The 14,970-nt window shown below is 35.6% G+C and overlaps 3 protein-coding genes across 3 annotated transcripts; 2 read left to right on the forward strand and 1 right to left on the reverse strand.

The window, feature by feature from the left end:
* The first annotated feature begins 472 nt into the window (after positions 1–472).
* On the forward strand, positions 473–1,976 carry LOC141586869 (uncharacterized). Its single transcript, XM_074408269.1, has 2 exons — positions 473–650; positions 1,780–1,976. Exons 1-2 carry the CDS (start codon positions 494–496, stop codon positions 1,974–1,976), a joined length of 354 nt encoding a protein of 117 aa, XP_074264370.1. The 5' UTR covers positions 473–493.
* A 6,433-nt stretch (positions 1,977–8,409) lies between these two features.
* On the forward strand, positions 8,410–9,487 carry LOC141611216 (NDR1/HIN1-like protein 3). The gene has a single exon (XM_074429700.1). It carries the CDS (start codon positions 8,616–8,618, stop codon positions 9,336–9,338), a length of 723 nt encoding a protein of 240 aa, XP_074285801.1. The 5' UTR covers positions 8,410–8,615; the 3' UTR covers positions 9,339–9,487.
* A 3,506-nt stretch (positions 9,488–12,993) lies between these two features.
* On the reverse strand, positions 12,994–14,469 carry LOC141608673 (casparian strip membrane protein 1). Its single transcript, XM_074428047.1, has 3 exons — positions 13,818–14,469; positions 13,613–13,736; positions 12,994–13,514 (listed from the first exon to the last, which is right to left on the reverse strand). Exons 1-3 carry the CDS (start codon positions 14,129–14,131, stop codon positions 13,299–13,301), a joined length of 654 nt encoding a protein of 217 aa, XP_074284148.1. The 5' UTR covers positions 14,132–14,469; the 3' UTR covers positions 12,994–13,298.
* Between the last annotated feature and the right edge of the window lie 501 nt (positions 14,470–14,970).

Below are 14,970 nucleotides of genomic sequence, written 5' to 3' on the forward strand. Positions count from 1 at the left end.
GTGACCTATCGTTAGAATCGTAAAAGAACAAGCTATCACCTCCAATTGGAATCACATTAAAATCATTTATGCATCTCAAGTTATAACAGTTTAAAGACAACTTTGCTGTAATCAGACGACATAACTATTTGATTTTTACTTCCAAACAACTTAAACAACAACCAAGCAAACAAACCCAATCCAAAACTCATAACATCAGTATTCCTAATCACAGTTAATAGACTATACCTCCTGTGGTATATTATTAATATACAACCAAGGCTAGTTTAGTCTTTTACATCCCTAATTTTTATTTTCCTAATTTATGTAAAACTAAATCTAAAATTTTGCAACTAAATGTTCAACGCAGTCCAAAATTTTCTCCCTCTCTCTCTCTCCATATTTTTCTAACTGATTTCAATTATGCAGTTACTCAATTATCTATTTCATCAATATTATTTTTTCATCTATAGTAATTCACAATAATCAAAGATTTATACAAAAGTTACAATATATGGATGATGAAGTTTTTACGATGGATGATTCAAATTTATCACCAGCAATAGAAAACGGAGTTTCTAAGGAATTTGGAATGTCAATGGAAATTGCTGCTTTTAATCAAGTATCAATGAATTTGGAAAGACAACTAGATGAGAAATCTCCTTGTCAAGGTAATAATCGTTAGTTTTATGTGTTACGTCAATATATTTGTACTGAAACTTAGAATTTTCGTCATTAAATCCATGAATTTTTGCAATTGTATCTCATAGAAGATATGATTTGCGTCAATTTTACAAGGCTAAACTAGCTCGATAAGTCTGTTGATAAGCTCGTTATTTTTTCGACTTTGAATATATGTTCGGCTCGATAAGTCTGTTGAATAGCTCGTATAGGTTGTGAGTTTTGCTCTGTTTGTTTGATATATATTAAAATTTTAATAGCTCGATAAGTCTGTTGAATAGCTCATTAATTTTTCGACTTTGAATATATGTTCGGCTCGATAAGTCTGTTGAATAACTCGTATAGGTTGTGTGTTTTGCTCTGTTTGTTTGATATATATTAAAATTTTAATAGCTCGATAAGTCTATTGAATAGCTCGTTAATTTTTCGACTTTGAATATATGTTCGGCTCGATAAGTCTGTTGAATAGCTCGTATAGGTTGTGAGTTTTGCTCTATTTGTTTGATATATGTTAAAATTTTAATTTTGTTCGGGAAAATTACATGACAGCTCAATAGGTTACTAGTATTGCTCATGACTGTTTGATATATATGATGATTTTACATTTGCTCGGTAAATTTACATGATAACTCAGTGGGTCGGTGGTTTTTGCAATTGGTTTCATAGTTTTGGCATCATACGTTGTATAAGATACTAGTAATTCTCATTTTTTTTTTTTTTGCATCTTGTATCCTCAAGAATCAGTTGTGGACGAAGGTATTTTGGTAGATGAAACAATAGATTTATCATCACCCTAAACCCCAGTGAGACTTCTAAGGAAATTGATACTTCAATGGAAATAGTATTATTGAAATCAATATCAATGGATTTGGAGAAACAATATGAAGCTATATCTCCTCGTAAAGGTAATAGTTAATAATTGTTTGTTTACTCAATACTTTTATTGAATAGCTCAGTAAGTTACTTGTCTTGCTCGATATGTTTTGCGTATACTACATTATTAACTTAGCTCGGAAAATTTATATGATAGCTCATTAAATCATAATTTGTTAATATCGTAAATAGACGTTGAACGGTTATTTAATCTAAATGTATTACGTCATTGATATATTTTTTCAGGTGCCAACAAATCTTTTTCTTGTGTTGAAGCTGAGCAATCGGAATTGATTGGGTGTATATTTGATTCAGACGTTGATGCTTATGAAGCTTATTCAAAGCCGCTAAGACTCGTGCAGAGAAAGGGGGAGATAGAGCTGGAGTTGTGCCTCCTCCTAATAATCATGGTAATAGCCACGTCGATCTTCACGATATTCTGATGTCGTCGTAGGATTATCATTTATAGCTTTTTAAACTTGTAATTTAACTTTGTTGAAACTTATTTAGTAGTAGTTGTAGTCGTTTAATTCAGTGTGTTTGTTTCGTATGGACACAAATTCTATTAGTTTATGGTTGTGATTTAAAAGATGTGTCATAGTCATGGTTTATTGCAATTTAGCGTATTAAATTACCGAGCTCGAAATCTTTCTTACGCAGCTCAAAATCTTTCTTGCGGTCTTGTGGAGCTCGAAAAGTAGTCATGGTTTATGCAATCTAGCGTATAAAATTACAGAGCTCGACATCTTTCTTAAGTAGCTCGAATAGTTACATACGTAGCTCGACATCTTTCTTAAGTAGCTCGAATAGTTACATACGTAGCTCGAAACCTTTCTTACAAAAATTTGTACGTAGTCATGTTTATTTCAATTTAGCGTATAAAATTACAGAGTTCGAAACCTTTCTTTTTTAGCTCTAATAGTTACATACGAAACCTTTCTTGCAAAAATTTATACATAGTCATGGTTTATTGCAATTTTTAACGTATAAAATTACAGAGTTCGAAACCTTACTTACGAAGCTCGAAACCTTCCTTTAGGAAATTTGTATATAGTTATTGTTTATTGCAATTTTAGCGTATAGAATTACAGCGCTCGAAACATTTCTTACGAAGCTCAAAACCTTTGTTACGGAGCTCGAAAAGAAAGCCCAAATTGTATCATACAAAACTCGAAATCTTAGAATATGCCCAAAAATACAAATCATGTTATTCCAATCTTGTACCTCGAACATGAAATAGTTATTATCTTAAAAAACAACATACATAGTTACGATCTATAAGAAAATTTCGTATAATAAATCACTTGGAGACTTTTTGAACTAGCTCCTCGACCAAAGAACACGCTTTTGATTTAACTTCATTTCCCACATAGTTGACAATCTCGAAGGCGTATTTGATTCTAAAGTTATGCAGCGACTTGAACTTTCCTTTTGAGAGGGTGATAATTTGTTGATGAGTTTCACTACTTTTGCCGGAGACATCCTTGTCTCCTAGCGAGGAAACATTTCCAGATCATTGTCGTCGTCAGTGTCTTCTTCTTCATCATTTTTTGATCTTTTCAAAGGTCTAATAAAAAGAATAGACAAACCCAATTACGAAATAAACTAACACAAACCTAGTTTGTAGTATTAAATTGTGAACTCAAAATCTTTGCATGAAAACTCGTAATCTTTACACCATAGCTCTACATCTTTTATGTAATTTCAACATTTTTACATAATAAATAAAAGATACTATACATTAAAGCTAATAGCTCAATAAATTGCACAGAAGAATGCGTGTGACCTGCAAACTCAATATGAGGAGCAAAAGAAACTCGAAGACCGAAACTCACATTAAATTTTAAACTCAAAATCTTTGTATGAAAACTCGTAATCTTTACACAACAGCTCTACATCTTTTATGTAATTGAACATTTTTACATACTAACTAAAAGATACTATATATTAAAACCAATAGGTCAATAAATTGCACAGAAGAATGTGTGTGCCCAACAAACTCAGTATGAGGAGCAAAAGAAATTTGAAGACCGAAACTCAGATTAAATTGTAAACTCAAAATCTTTGTATGAAAACTCGTAATCTTTACACAACAGCTCTACATATTTTATGTAATTTCAACATTTTTACATACAAACTAAAAGATACTATATATTAAAACTAATAGGTCAATAAATTGCACAGAAGAATGCGTGTGCCCAGCAAACTCAATATGAGGAGCAAAAGAAACTCAAGACCGAAAATCGATTAATAGACAAAAATTCCACCTCGCTAATGATTTAAAAATTCCATCTGCTTAAAAGACGAAAAATTCAATCGTGCCCTGCAAACTCAAATTAACATGGTTGTGGAGTCATAGGTTCATACGTTTCAATGTCAATGTAGTTGCTTCATTTTTCATTATTAATTTCCTATGTAATTAACCCAATCAGACTACATTCGTAATCTTCAAAACTAGCATATAGACATAAAGTATTGTGTAGCCAATATTCCACTTATAATATTTTAGTATTTCATTAAAGCCCTACCAATTTCTTTGCTCGTAAAAACGATTATACGCAACATACTACCATTACTGACAACAACCATTCATTGTTTATGATTTTTAATACAACCTTCAACCATTATCACAAAATTAAAACGGACCAGATTCGAACAAGATGTGTTACTTGTACAATTTCAATTCGTTACTGACCATAAACATGAAAACAATCATGAAACATCAAACAAATATGAAAATTGGGGAAAACGGTATCAAACACAAAAATTAGGGTTCTAATAATTTGGGTAAAAATGATAAAATACATATCAATAGTACAAATTGATGTAGAACTTACCTTTGAATATTGTTACATGCATTCTTCCTTCTTGATGGAATTGTCAATTGGTCTTTTTTCTCCATTTTTAGGTTGAAGTTGAGAGGGTTTTTGAGTTTGATTTTGGGAGAGGTGTGTATCGTCTGATTTGTTTGAGGTTTAGTTGTTTTTTTTTTTTAAAAAAAATAAGTATTAAATTGGGCTGTGAGTTGTAAAGTGGGCCTGTTGTATAGTATTATCATACAACAGGTTGTACAGTGTTATTTGCGTTCCTAATCATATGTTATTATTTTCAAAAGCCAAGCAACAACACTCCTCATACACATAGATTATTTAACTCGTCAATCACGATTTACCCACATGCTTTTATTTTATAACTTTACGTACACAATAACATAATATACGACATAAAATCCCCTATTCACATGTTACTAACATTGCAACATTATACAATCCATTACCCACATAAACATGCTCCACACATGAATTTCATATTCTTATGCAATTACTTACTTAATCTCTTCCAACCAATTCATCCATTACAGCTACACACTTCTTACAACATATACACATGAACAATCGTGGACAAGTACATAAACTTATCATACAACTCTATGCAAACAAAATATACGTATACAACAGAACATTTCTATTCACATGTTATTATTATGTCACATTATGAATCATCCATCCTGCAACATCATTACTCATCACATATCATCACATATGAACTACTTCCTTTTTCTACCACATCATTCATCATTCTCATATATTTCTCCTACAATTCAAAACAACATTGTAAACCAACTATCATGCTTTCAATCAATAACTTACGAAATCACATTATGACCATCTTTTCTACACATTCCCCATTCTCCACATACATACATCCACTGATTCATGCCACGCATCACCATATAGGTACACAATTCACAAGGTAAACACATAGCGATCCCGATTCATATCCCATGGTGACCGGTTCAAAATTGAAGGGCGAGTTCGCGACTTTAGGACGTCTCCCAAGTCTTTGCATTAGCTCCTACAACCTTTACCCCGGGTTCATTTTAATTGACTCCCTATATTCATTGGATTCATTGGTTACAGGTTTCAGGATCGTCGCTCTGATACCATTTGTAACACCCCCATACTCCAAGTGCCTTACCAGGACCCCTCAGGTATAAGGATGCTACCATCTCGGTTACCCGAGGCATGATAATCATAAGACAATATAGAAACAACATTTAATAGTATAGCTTTAGTGAAAAGTAAAAACCAAGCCAAATCCCAAAATACGGGTACAAGTTCTCAAACCAACTGTCTACTGAATTAACTAAAATGTTATAAAACTAGCAAAGCTACAGCGGAAGACTTCTATCGTCAGACGGTGGCACATCCCAGCTATCCCAGTACTCAACTCAAACCTGCTCAATTATCGCTCACCATCCCCGAATGGATCACCGCAGTTTTACAAACAACAACCGGGTCGATACTAATCACACAACTTATATATATATCAACAATACGACAAAAGACATGCTTACACCGTCACACACACACAATCACACCAAATCCCATCAACCTCAATCACCGATCGTCCACTGGACCACCACGCCGCTGGGGGACCGCAGCCGTTCCCACCTAAGCCCCGCTCATCATACCGAGCGATAACCCTGTCCATTAATGTGCACATCCCCTTCCGTGGCGGGTTCCACGAAGGGCGAAACTAGAGCGTGAAGCCACTCCCGCAAGTGACTCCACTCAGCCGAGAACGCATCTCGAGAACCAGAGACAACAATCACAATCACAACCGTCACCATACAATTACGATATTAAACAATCAATCTCAAAGACATCAACAATCATCTCATTATGGGACTAATACCGAGTAGGAAATCCTACCCGGAAAGCACAACAAATCGACGGTATCAACAAATTGAATCAAAAAGCCTCTTCTACAAAACCTCCTCCTATCATACAAACACATAGACACTACCAAATCACAATCTACACAAAAACCCCCAAATCCCCATATTAGGGTTTAACCAACTTTAAGGAAAAACTATAAAAACGGTACATAGATCTTACCCTCGACGCAAGGATCTCAACGGTATAACGAAAGGTGAAATCCGACCTTCCAAACTCCGGGATTTGCTAACAATGCGATTAAAGTGATGAACGTACTTGCTTTCTCTCTTGACAGTAATTAGGTTTTGTAAAAGTGTTTAAGAACAATGACGGAAGTATTATATACCTTAATCGCATAATTAACAAAACCCGAGAAATAACTCCCCGTAAACCGGCTACTCGATCGAGTAGCTAAGGTACTCGATCGAGTGCCCCCTTACTCGATCGAGTACTCACGTTACTCGATCGAGTACCCAACAGGTCAGAAACTATTTTAAATCGCAACTCAACCTTACTCGACAGAGTAAGGCCTACTCGATAGAGTACCCAGAGACTCATAAATCCGTAGTATTACACTCTTAAACGATCAATTTTAGTTACAATAGAATTCAAACTATAATAAGTGTATATATTATGATTCTTAGCAGTCGAAACTTCAATTATGAGAGTTTTGGCTAGAACTGTACAAAGGGTATAGTGGTATACTGTCAAATCGGTACAAGGCTTAATTATATTTGAAGATAATCGTACTTTGTTAATTCTCTATGAATTGTCATATTACTATGCTAATATATTCTACAACCAAATCAAAACTATGTTAATTAAGTATCAACAAAAGTTTTTTTTAATGTCAGATCTATTACATGTCCGACGCTAAACATACATTTTGCTCTACCGAAAAGAGCAATCAACACCACGGTGCTCTTTGTAGAGGAACATTATCACACAAATTGACAGAAATATAGGTATATATTCATTATAAAATGCTTTTAAAGCAACAAGCACAAGATAAATATTCAGAAATTATTTTTTGATATTACCCGGCCAACGGCCGGGCATGAAATCTAGTATTAATTAACGGAATTTATTTTCGCAGTACACATTTTACTCATTTCAGTACATTTTGAACCAAAATTTCCATTTCTCTACCCTTACTAAAAAAAATCAAATCCTAATTCTCTCTACCTTCTTTCTATTGTTATATCTTAACGTTGTTTCAATCTTCTTCAAATTATTCAATTATGATTTATGAATGATTATTCGAATATAGAACATGTATTTAATTCATTAATCCATTACTAATAATCAAATTGACTCTTTGTTATATTCTTGTATTTTTTTAATTAGGGTTTATGTTCAAATTAATTATTGTTAATGGTGTGGAATGATGGGGATATTGGTGTAATCGAAAGTCGGCTGCCATATAGGCAAGCAAGAAGGACGATAGGTGGTTGCCAGAATCCGTTCAACAAGTCGGCAGATGTAGTACATTAAAAAATTATCATTCAAAGCAGTAAAAATTTAATGCAGTACACACCGGCACACAACGACATATATACTGTGTAGTGCATATATATGTAGTATGTAGTTCAAATGTTCAATGTACTCCATTGAACAAGGAAAAGAAATATTCAATGTAGTTGTGATGCATATAAGAATGTAAATACTCGGTCTAATACTGAGTAGTGCATATGTATCTACTATACACTACAGTACAATATAAGTTAATAGATGCAAAACAATGTAAATTATTAACCAACCAGTACAATACCGCCGGGCACCGACGGCTACCTTGTTAGCCGGCGAATCCCCTGACCCAACGTCTACAACAACCGTCAGAGTAGTGGGTTTGTGAAATTAGAGGGTAGTAAAGATTTGAAATTAGAAAGAATATGATTAGAGAGAAGTTAGAGAGGGAAAATGGTTGGGGAAATGAAAGGGGTATAATCGTCAATAATGTACTATATGAGTAAAATGTGTACTGTGAAAATCAGTACCCTTAATTAATTGATTGAGAACATAGTCATAATTTTCATTGGGTTTTTAATCAAGTATTCATCCTAATTGGGCCGAGAGAAGCGGGTGATGGGCAAGAACGCGTAATAGAGCAGGTCGCCCTCTTTATAACCGTGTGTCGATTCCTTAGACAATCTCTTCAAGTTTCTTCCGTTTAAATTTCAAACTTTCCTTTTAACAATCAAACTCTTTGACGTCTCAACGTCTTTCCCAATTCACTCAGAAGCTTCCTACATCTCCCCCTTATATATACCCTTCTCACGTTACATACCTCATCACTCATTCTCACCCATCATTCTTGACACCAACCAAAATTCAACGAGAATATCCAAGTCGTTTACCACCATGTCATACCAAAAACAGCCAGAACTAAACGGAGCCTACTACGGTCCCGCAATCCCCGCGCAACCTCCCCGTGGGTACCACCGCCCAGGGAAAAGAGGCGGTCGAGGATGCGGATGCTGCCTCCTCGACTGCCTCTGCGATTGCGGCTGCTGCCTCTTAGGCTGCGTCTTCAAAATAATATTCTCAATCTTAATAGCAATCGGACTAATCATCCTAGTCATATGGCTAATCATCCGACCCCACGAGGTGAAATTCCACGCCACAGATGCAACACTAACAACCTTCAACTTCGGCGGCGTAAACAACGACAATCTCAACTACGATCTAGCCGTCAACTTCACCGCACGGAATCCCAACAACCACATCGGAGTTTACTACGATGACGTCCAAGCTGACGCAATCTACGGGGGTCAAAGATTCAAGACCGTTGAAGGAATGACGTTCTACCAGGGACATAAGAATACCACATCGTTTGGACCGTTGGTGTTTAAGGGACAGAATATGGTTATACTAGGAAGTGATGGGAAGACGGATTATGAGAATCAGAAGAGTGATGGAATGTATGAGATACAGGTGAAGCTACACTTAAGGGTTAGATTCAAGGTGGGTTTGTTCAAGACTGGAACATGGAAGCCTAAGGTTAAGTGTGATTTGAAGGTTCCTTTGAATGATGCTAAATCTACCCACAAATTTGAGGATACCAAGTGTGACTATTATTATTGATTTTTTTAATTAATATGTGGGTTGATTTTGTCTTTTTGATGGATTATTATTAATTGGTTTTTTTATTATTGGATAGAGATGATTTAGAGGAGTATTCATATTCAGTATTGTATTGTGGAATAAATAATTAAGGCCAGTATTGACTTTGATCCTCGACTTTGACTGTATTGTTTGTTTTTATGCAAGTGACATTGCCACTTGGTTGCCAATTCTTATACCCTACACCTACCCAGGTGTAGGGTACTTCATACTCCCCATATTAAAAAAAATATAAAAATAAAAACTCACAATGTCCCCACTATTAAGCAGTTACTTTCTAAAATAAATAACCATTCTTTTTCCTATTTCAGATCTACAGCTTCTATATTCACCAAATAAATTATGCACAAATTTAATTTTCCATCCATCCTATTAGTTTTGTAATTTCGTTTTCTATTTTGATCGATTATTTTATCAGGTAAGTGTTGAAATTACGTTAAAACCCTAAAAATCGCATATACTATTAATTGAATTGAATTTTTCCGTTTTCTCTTTCATTATTCATGGTTAAATTTGTGATTTTGGGCGTGATATTTATCATATGATACTATCATATTCACTTTGAATTTAGTGAATATGGTAATTTAATTTGATGAATATATGTTATCTACTGTGATATTCATCATATGTAACTATTATATTCACTTTCAGTTTAGTGAATATGATAGTGTAACATAATGAATATGTATTAGGTACTATGATATTCATCATATAACACTATTATATTCATTATGAGATTAGTGAATATGATAGGGTAATTTGATGAATATATGTAACTTAGTGTGATATTCACCCTAAGACACAATTATATTCACTTTAACTTAAAAATGAATTTGATGATTTATTTTGATGATTATGATTCATAAACTTGATAAATTTGAGTACAAATAGATTAAAATTAAAATTTCATGAATACGACAAGATTTTAATAAACTTGTAAATAAATTGAGTAATTTGAAAAAGAAGAACAAACATAGTAAGTACTGTATGAAGATGTAGTGGGTAGTTATTATTATTTTTTATTTATTTTATTTTTTATTTTTTTCTCTCTATAACCACCATGAGAGTATCTGCTCCCTACTCCTGGGAGTAGGATATAATTTACCCTTGGCAGCTTTATGTTGGTTTACTTTTGCGTAACGGTTATATTTGTGTATTTCTTGTTGCGGTATGTGAATGAACGGTGGGATAACAATTCATAACATGGACTAATTACAATGCTCTCATTAAATTAGAATTTGAGTTGAGGCCATCATTGTCACCAACTCACGGAGAAGATAAATGCTAAACGACGCGGCATGAAACAACTTGAAGAATTGCAACTAACTTCAAATTAAGCACAAATTATCGTTTAACACCTGAACATCCATCTTAAATATAGTGTCATTTTTAAATGAGATAAAAAACTAAAATCTCTTGAGAATGACAAAGAGTTTGTTCTACTTCACAATATGAGTTAGTAGAATTTGATCACGGATAAAATCGTTTTACCGAAGATTAATGAAAAATTAAAAATAGAAAAATTTAAATGCGTGATTGTTATTATTTAGGAGAGTATATTTTAATTAGAGTTGTTCATGAATCGTATCGGTTCGTCCTAAGATTTTACTAGGCTTTAGACGACTACCTTTAAACGGATACCTAAATTAGTGAATGAACTAGACACGAACACCAATGTTTTAAATGGTTTAGTCGGTCCGGCTTAATTATAAGATAAGTAAGGAAAAAAAATCTAACTCAAGGTGTTAAAAAAGTGTTTGTATCTTCCTTTGAGAAGGCCTTTGGGATTACTAGAGACATTAATTCTTAGGGATTGTTTGGGTAGAGGTAATTATTACTTATTAAGCTTAAATGAACTAAAAATTAAAGGAAAGGGATGGTGGTTGGAGATAAAAATGGGAGAAGATAGTATAATGCATTAACCACCATTCGCCTCAAGCAATGCATTAACTTGGAGGTTATAATTCCCCCTCACCTCCTCTTTCCTCCCTCCACAACCACAATTAACCACCATTCGCCTCCCATTTCTTCTTGTTTTAGCTTCTATTAGTCCGGTAATAATTATCTCAATCCCAAGGGATCTTGCCAACAACCGTTGTCTGTTTATTGGATGGATCATTAAGATATTTGTTAAAAATGTATGTTTAGATTATGTAAAAGGCCAAAAGGGTGTGAGCTTGAATTAACTAAAGCTGTAATATGATTGTTTTATGTTATTAGCAGAGTAGTAATATCCTTTTGCTTATGAATTATTTATGAATTTGCTCCTTAGTTTTAAAGACAGAGCATTATAACTGAATTGCTACCTAGTAGAACAGAGTAATATGGTATTGAGCTGCTGTTGGACATTACAATTTCTATTTTGTACCTCGTAGATCAGTAACCGATATAGTGAAATGCGAATTGAACACACTCAAAAAAGCTAGTATACAATTGGAGAACAAGTTTGTTCCTTTTGAAAACCTCTATAACTAGAGTGAAAATTTTAGTTTGGGTATTTGTTGACTGTATTATGATTAATTGATTATGTTATCGGAGTCATACCTAGGGGTGCTCACCGGTCCAAAACCGGACCGGACCGGATTGGATGAACCCGCGGACCGGATAACCACATATCCCAAGACCGCGGACCGGACCGGTTAGAAGGGGACCCGGACCGGACCGGACCGGAACCCTTTAGGTCCGGTTTTTTCCGGGTTTGGACCGGACCGGTACTAATTTAAAAGGCAATTTAGTTTTATTTTTTTATGTGGACCGGACCGGACCGGACCGAGACCGTCACCATATTTTTTGGGACCGGAGACCGGACCGTATGTATCCGTGCTGGCCGACCGACCGGGCCGGTCCGGGTCGGTCCGGTTTGCCGGTCCGGACCACTTTTTGTTCACCCCTAGTCATACCTGTTCAAATTCTCCTCATTTAGTTAAAGTGTAAGTCTTGCTTGCGACGGGTCGCGGGTTGCGACGGGTAGTTTGTGAGATGAAATGGGTAGAGGGGACAAAGGAGGGTCCCCCCATGTGCTTCCCCACTCAAGGCAAATGGGTAGTTTGTGAGGGGATATGGTATCCGTCTCTTATTTGTGACGGATACCTTCCGTCACAAATAAGAATTTGTGTTAGTTAAAATGTATTTTCTTGGTGAATGTCTTGTTCCTTAGGTCTTGCTCCGGAAAAATCCCCGAGGATCTGTACCATCTAACCAAGAAGGCAGTTGCCATTCGCTACTACAGATTCACTCGCTACTACAAGAAGACCTAGAAGCTCCCACCTATCTTGAAATAGTTAGATCTTCCCTGTCTACTTATTTTACTTTAATGTTTTACTTTGTGATATTTTAGCTACTTTGTTGGTCATTGTTTACTGCACAAGTTATTTGTTCGCCATGGGTAACTGATACGGAGTACTATATAATCTATTCACCTGCAGTGAGTCTACTACAGGCAGCACCCTTGTCGCTTGAGCATGCTCATTTACTTCATTTTGTTTAAATTAAGTGAGGGGTTTTAATTATTCGCCTAGCTGCATAGGTCTTTCACTCTTTTCAATCAGTATCAGCACATTTAGAATATATATGAAAAAAAAAGAGTGGGACTCAGTAGGTCATGTACTTGTCTATAGTTGTGTTATCGGCTTCCATTTTTGAACCTTAAGGGCTGCTATCTAGTTGCAGTCGTCTGCTCTCACTTTTCATGTCCTTTATCAAATACAAGATGTAAAAGAAGATGAAATTAGCAACTCATCAGTCATCATACATTAAAAGCTTTACTTTTCCTTTAAAAGACTCGCCATGTACAAGTATGTCCAATCAAAACGGCAGCTATTCGCGTCTTACACACAATTTAATTAATTTACAAGGCTTTAAAACCACACTTGAACACAAACTGAGAACACCAAAGTAACAATTGTTTCGAGAAAGTCGATGTTAATGAGCCTTGAGAGCTACGGCAGAAAGAATAACCAGAAGCATGAACAAAACAGCAGCAATAAAGGATGCGACCACAGCTCCACTAGACTTCTGGCAAAAATTCCCAAATTGTTGGCAAATTGCAATCCAGTTTGTGTTGGTGTTTCCTTTGTGTGCCAAGTATACTATTGCTGCTGCTGCAGCTGCTGCTGATGTCGTTAAAGTCGCTGCAATCTGCACCACAAAATATTGTTGGTCAACATTTTCTTCTCGAGGATAAGGCTACTTATATTTGGTAGTGAGGAGTATCGTAGAAAAGGGTAGAATCTTACGGCGTCAAAAGTAATTAGGACAAGTCTTGGTGCCTTGGCCAGTGGCCTGACAATAGTGACTATGGAGAAAGGCATGGATAGGACAACATAAGTTGCTGCTACAGCATTAGCTACCACGAAGTACCTGCAGACGACAGTAGCATATCGAATTTAATGTCAGAACAGGAAAAATAGTTAACAACTTACAAGTGTGAAAATGACTTACGTGAAAGTAGGAAGATCATAATATCTAGCCTGAAACTGGAAGAACTGGGTGAAGAAAGGAAGCGTTTGATTAGTGGTTCCCATAGCGATAGTGGCTGCAAGAACAGCCGCAAGTGTGATTAACCTTGTAACAAAATCAATGATGCCAATTCCTCGGCTGACAGATGCACCACCAAATCCTGCATCATGATGCGCCTCTCTAGCAACCTTTCCAATAAAGGGAGTTTCCATAATGGGGGTTTTCCCCTTAGAGCCGCTTGTCTCCCCCTCGATCTCAAGGGATGAGTAATGTTGCTCCTCTCCATGCTTCATCATCCTCAAAGATTCAAAGAATAACCTTAGAAAACTCAGAAAAGTGACAAGGCAGCGAATATTGTAGGAGATAAATGATGATTGGAAGAGCTGTGAGGTTTGTGAGAGTTGGATGAAACATATATAGAAGGTTTGAACATGGTGGAGTTGGTTCCATTAAGAATTAAAATTGCATTTGGTCGTAAAGCAAGATGATCATTGTTTAACAGGGTTTAGTTTTGAGTATTAGTTCAAAAGTTGAATGCACCTTGTATGTAACTTTTAGGTGAATGAAATAATGAATGGATTGGGTTGTCAACTGTGATTAGGTTTGACCCTTTTACTAGAAAATGTGCAATTTGATATAGGCAGAACTCAGAAGCAGGTTACTGACAATAATATTGGAAATTTGGATTCCCACAATCTCACGGATCGAGCTCGTCGCCCCTAGGGCAACATTGACCATTAAAGACGAGTCATATTCATTTGGGTCAATTCGGATTACGGGTCATGTTCAAGTCCTTAGTTTGGTTGTCAAATTGGGTGACTGTGTCGGGTTGTTCGAGTCTAGTCATCCAAATTGGGTCAATTTTGTCAGGTCTATAATTAAACTTACTTTTAAAAAGGAAAATAATTCTTGCCAAGACTATCTAAGGGAGTATCAATATATCCTAGCAATAGTAAGGCGAGGCAAAATAAGAAAGGCATAGAAGGAAATGGTAAGGAAAGGGCTAGTCTTTTAGCAGGGTAAGGATTTGGTCAAGTTTGGCATGGATGGAGGCACGCTCGGCAGTGACCTTTTCTTCAACACTGGTTTCAAGACGGGCAAAACCACTATCAATTAATGTTTTGGCAAGAATTGA

Source organism: Silene latifolia, chromosome 1 (assembly GCF_048544455.1).
Source record: "Silene latifolia isolate original U9 population chromosome 1, ASM4854445v1, whole genome shotgun sequence".
Lineage (NCBI taxonomy): Eukaryota > Viridiplantae > Streptophyta > Magnoliopsida > Caryophyllales > Caryophyllaceae > Silene > Silene latifolia.

What these genes read in the sequence shown, in the direction of transcription:
- LOC141608673 (XM_074428047.1), bottom strand. Translation starts at nt 14,131, where the DNA reads ATGATGAAGCATGGAGAGGAGCAACATTACTCATCCCTTGAGATCGAG. An exon ending in TATGATCTTCCTACTTTCAC is followed by an intron (nt 13,737 to 13,817) that starts GTAAGTCATTTT and finishes TGTCGTCTGCAG; the next exon opens with GTACTTCGTGGTAGCTAATG. An exon ending in TCCTAATTACTTTTGACGCC is followed by an intron (nt 13,515 to 13,612) that starts GTAAGATTCTAC and finishes TTTGTGGTGCAG; the next exon opens with ATTGCAGCGACTTTAACGAC.
- LOC141611216 (XM_074429700.1), top strand. Translation starts at nt 8,616, where the DNA reads ATGTCATACCAAAAACAGCCAGAACTAAACGGAGCCTACTACGGTCCC.
- LOC141586869 (XM_074408269.1), top strand. Translation starts at nt 494, where the DNA reads ATGGATGATGAAGTTTTTACGATGGATGATTCAAATTTATCACCAGCA. An exon ending in TGAGAAATCTCCTTGTCAAG is followed by an intron (nt 651 to 1,779) that starts GTAATAATCGTT and finishes ATATTTTTTCAG; the next exon opens with GTGCCAACAAATCTTTTTCT.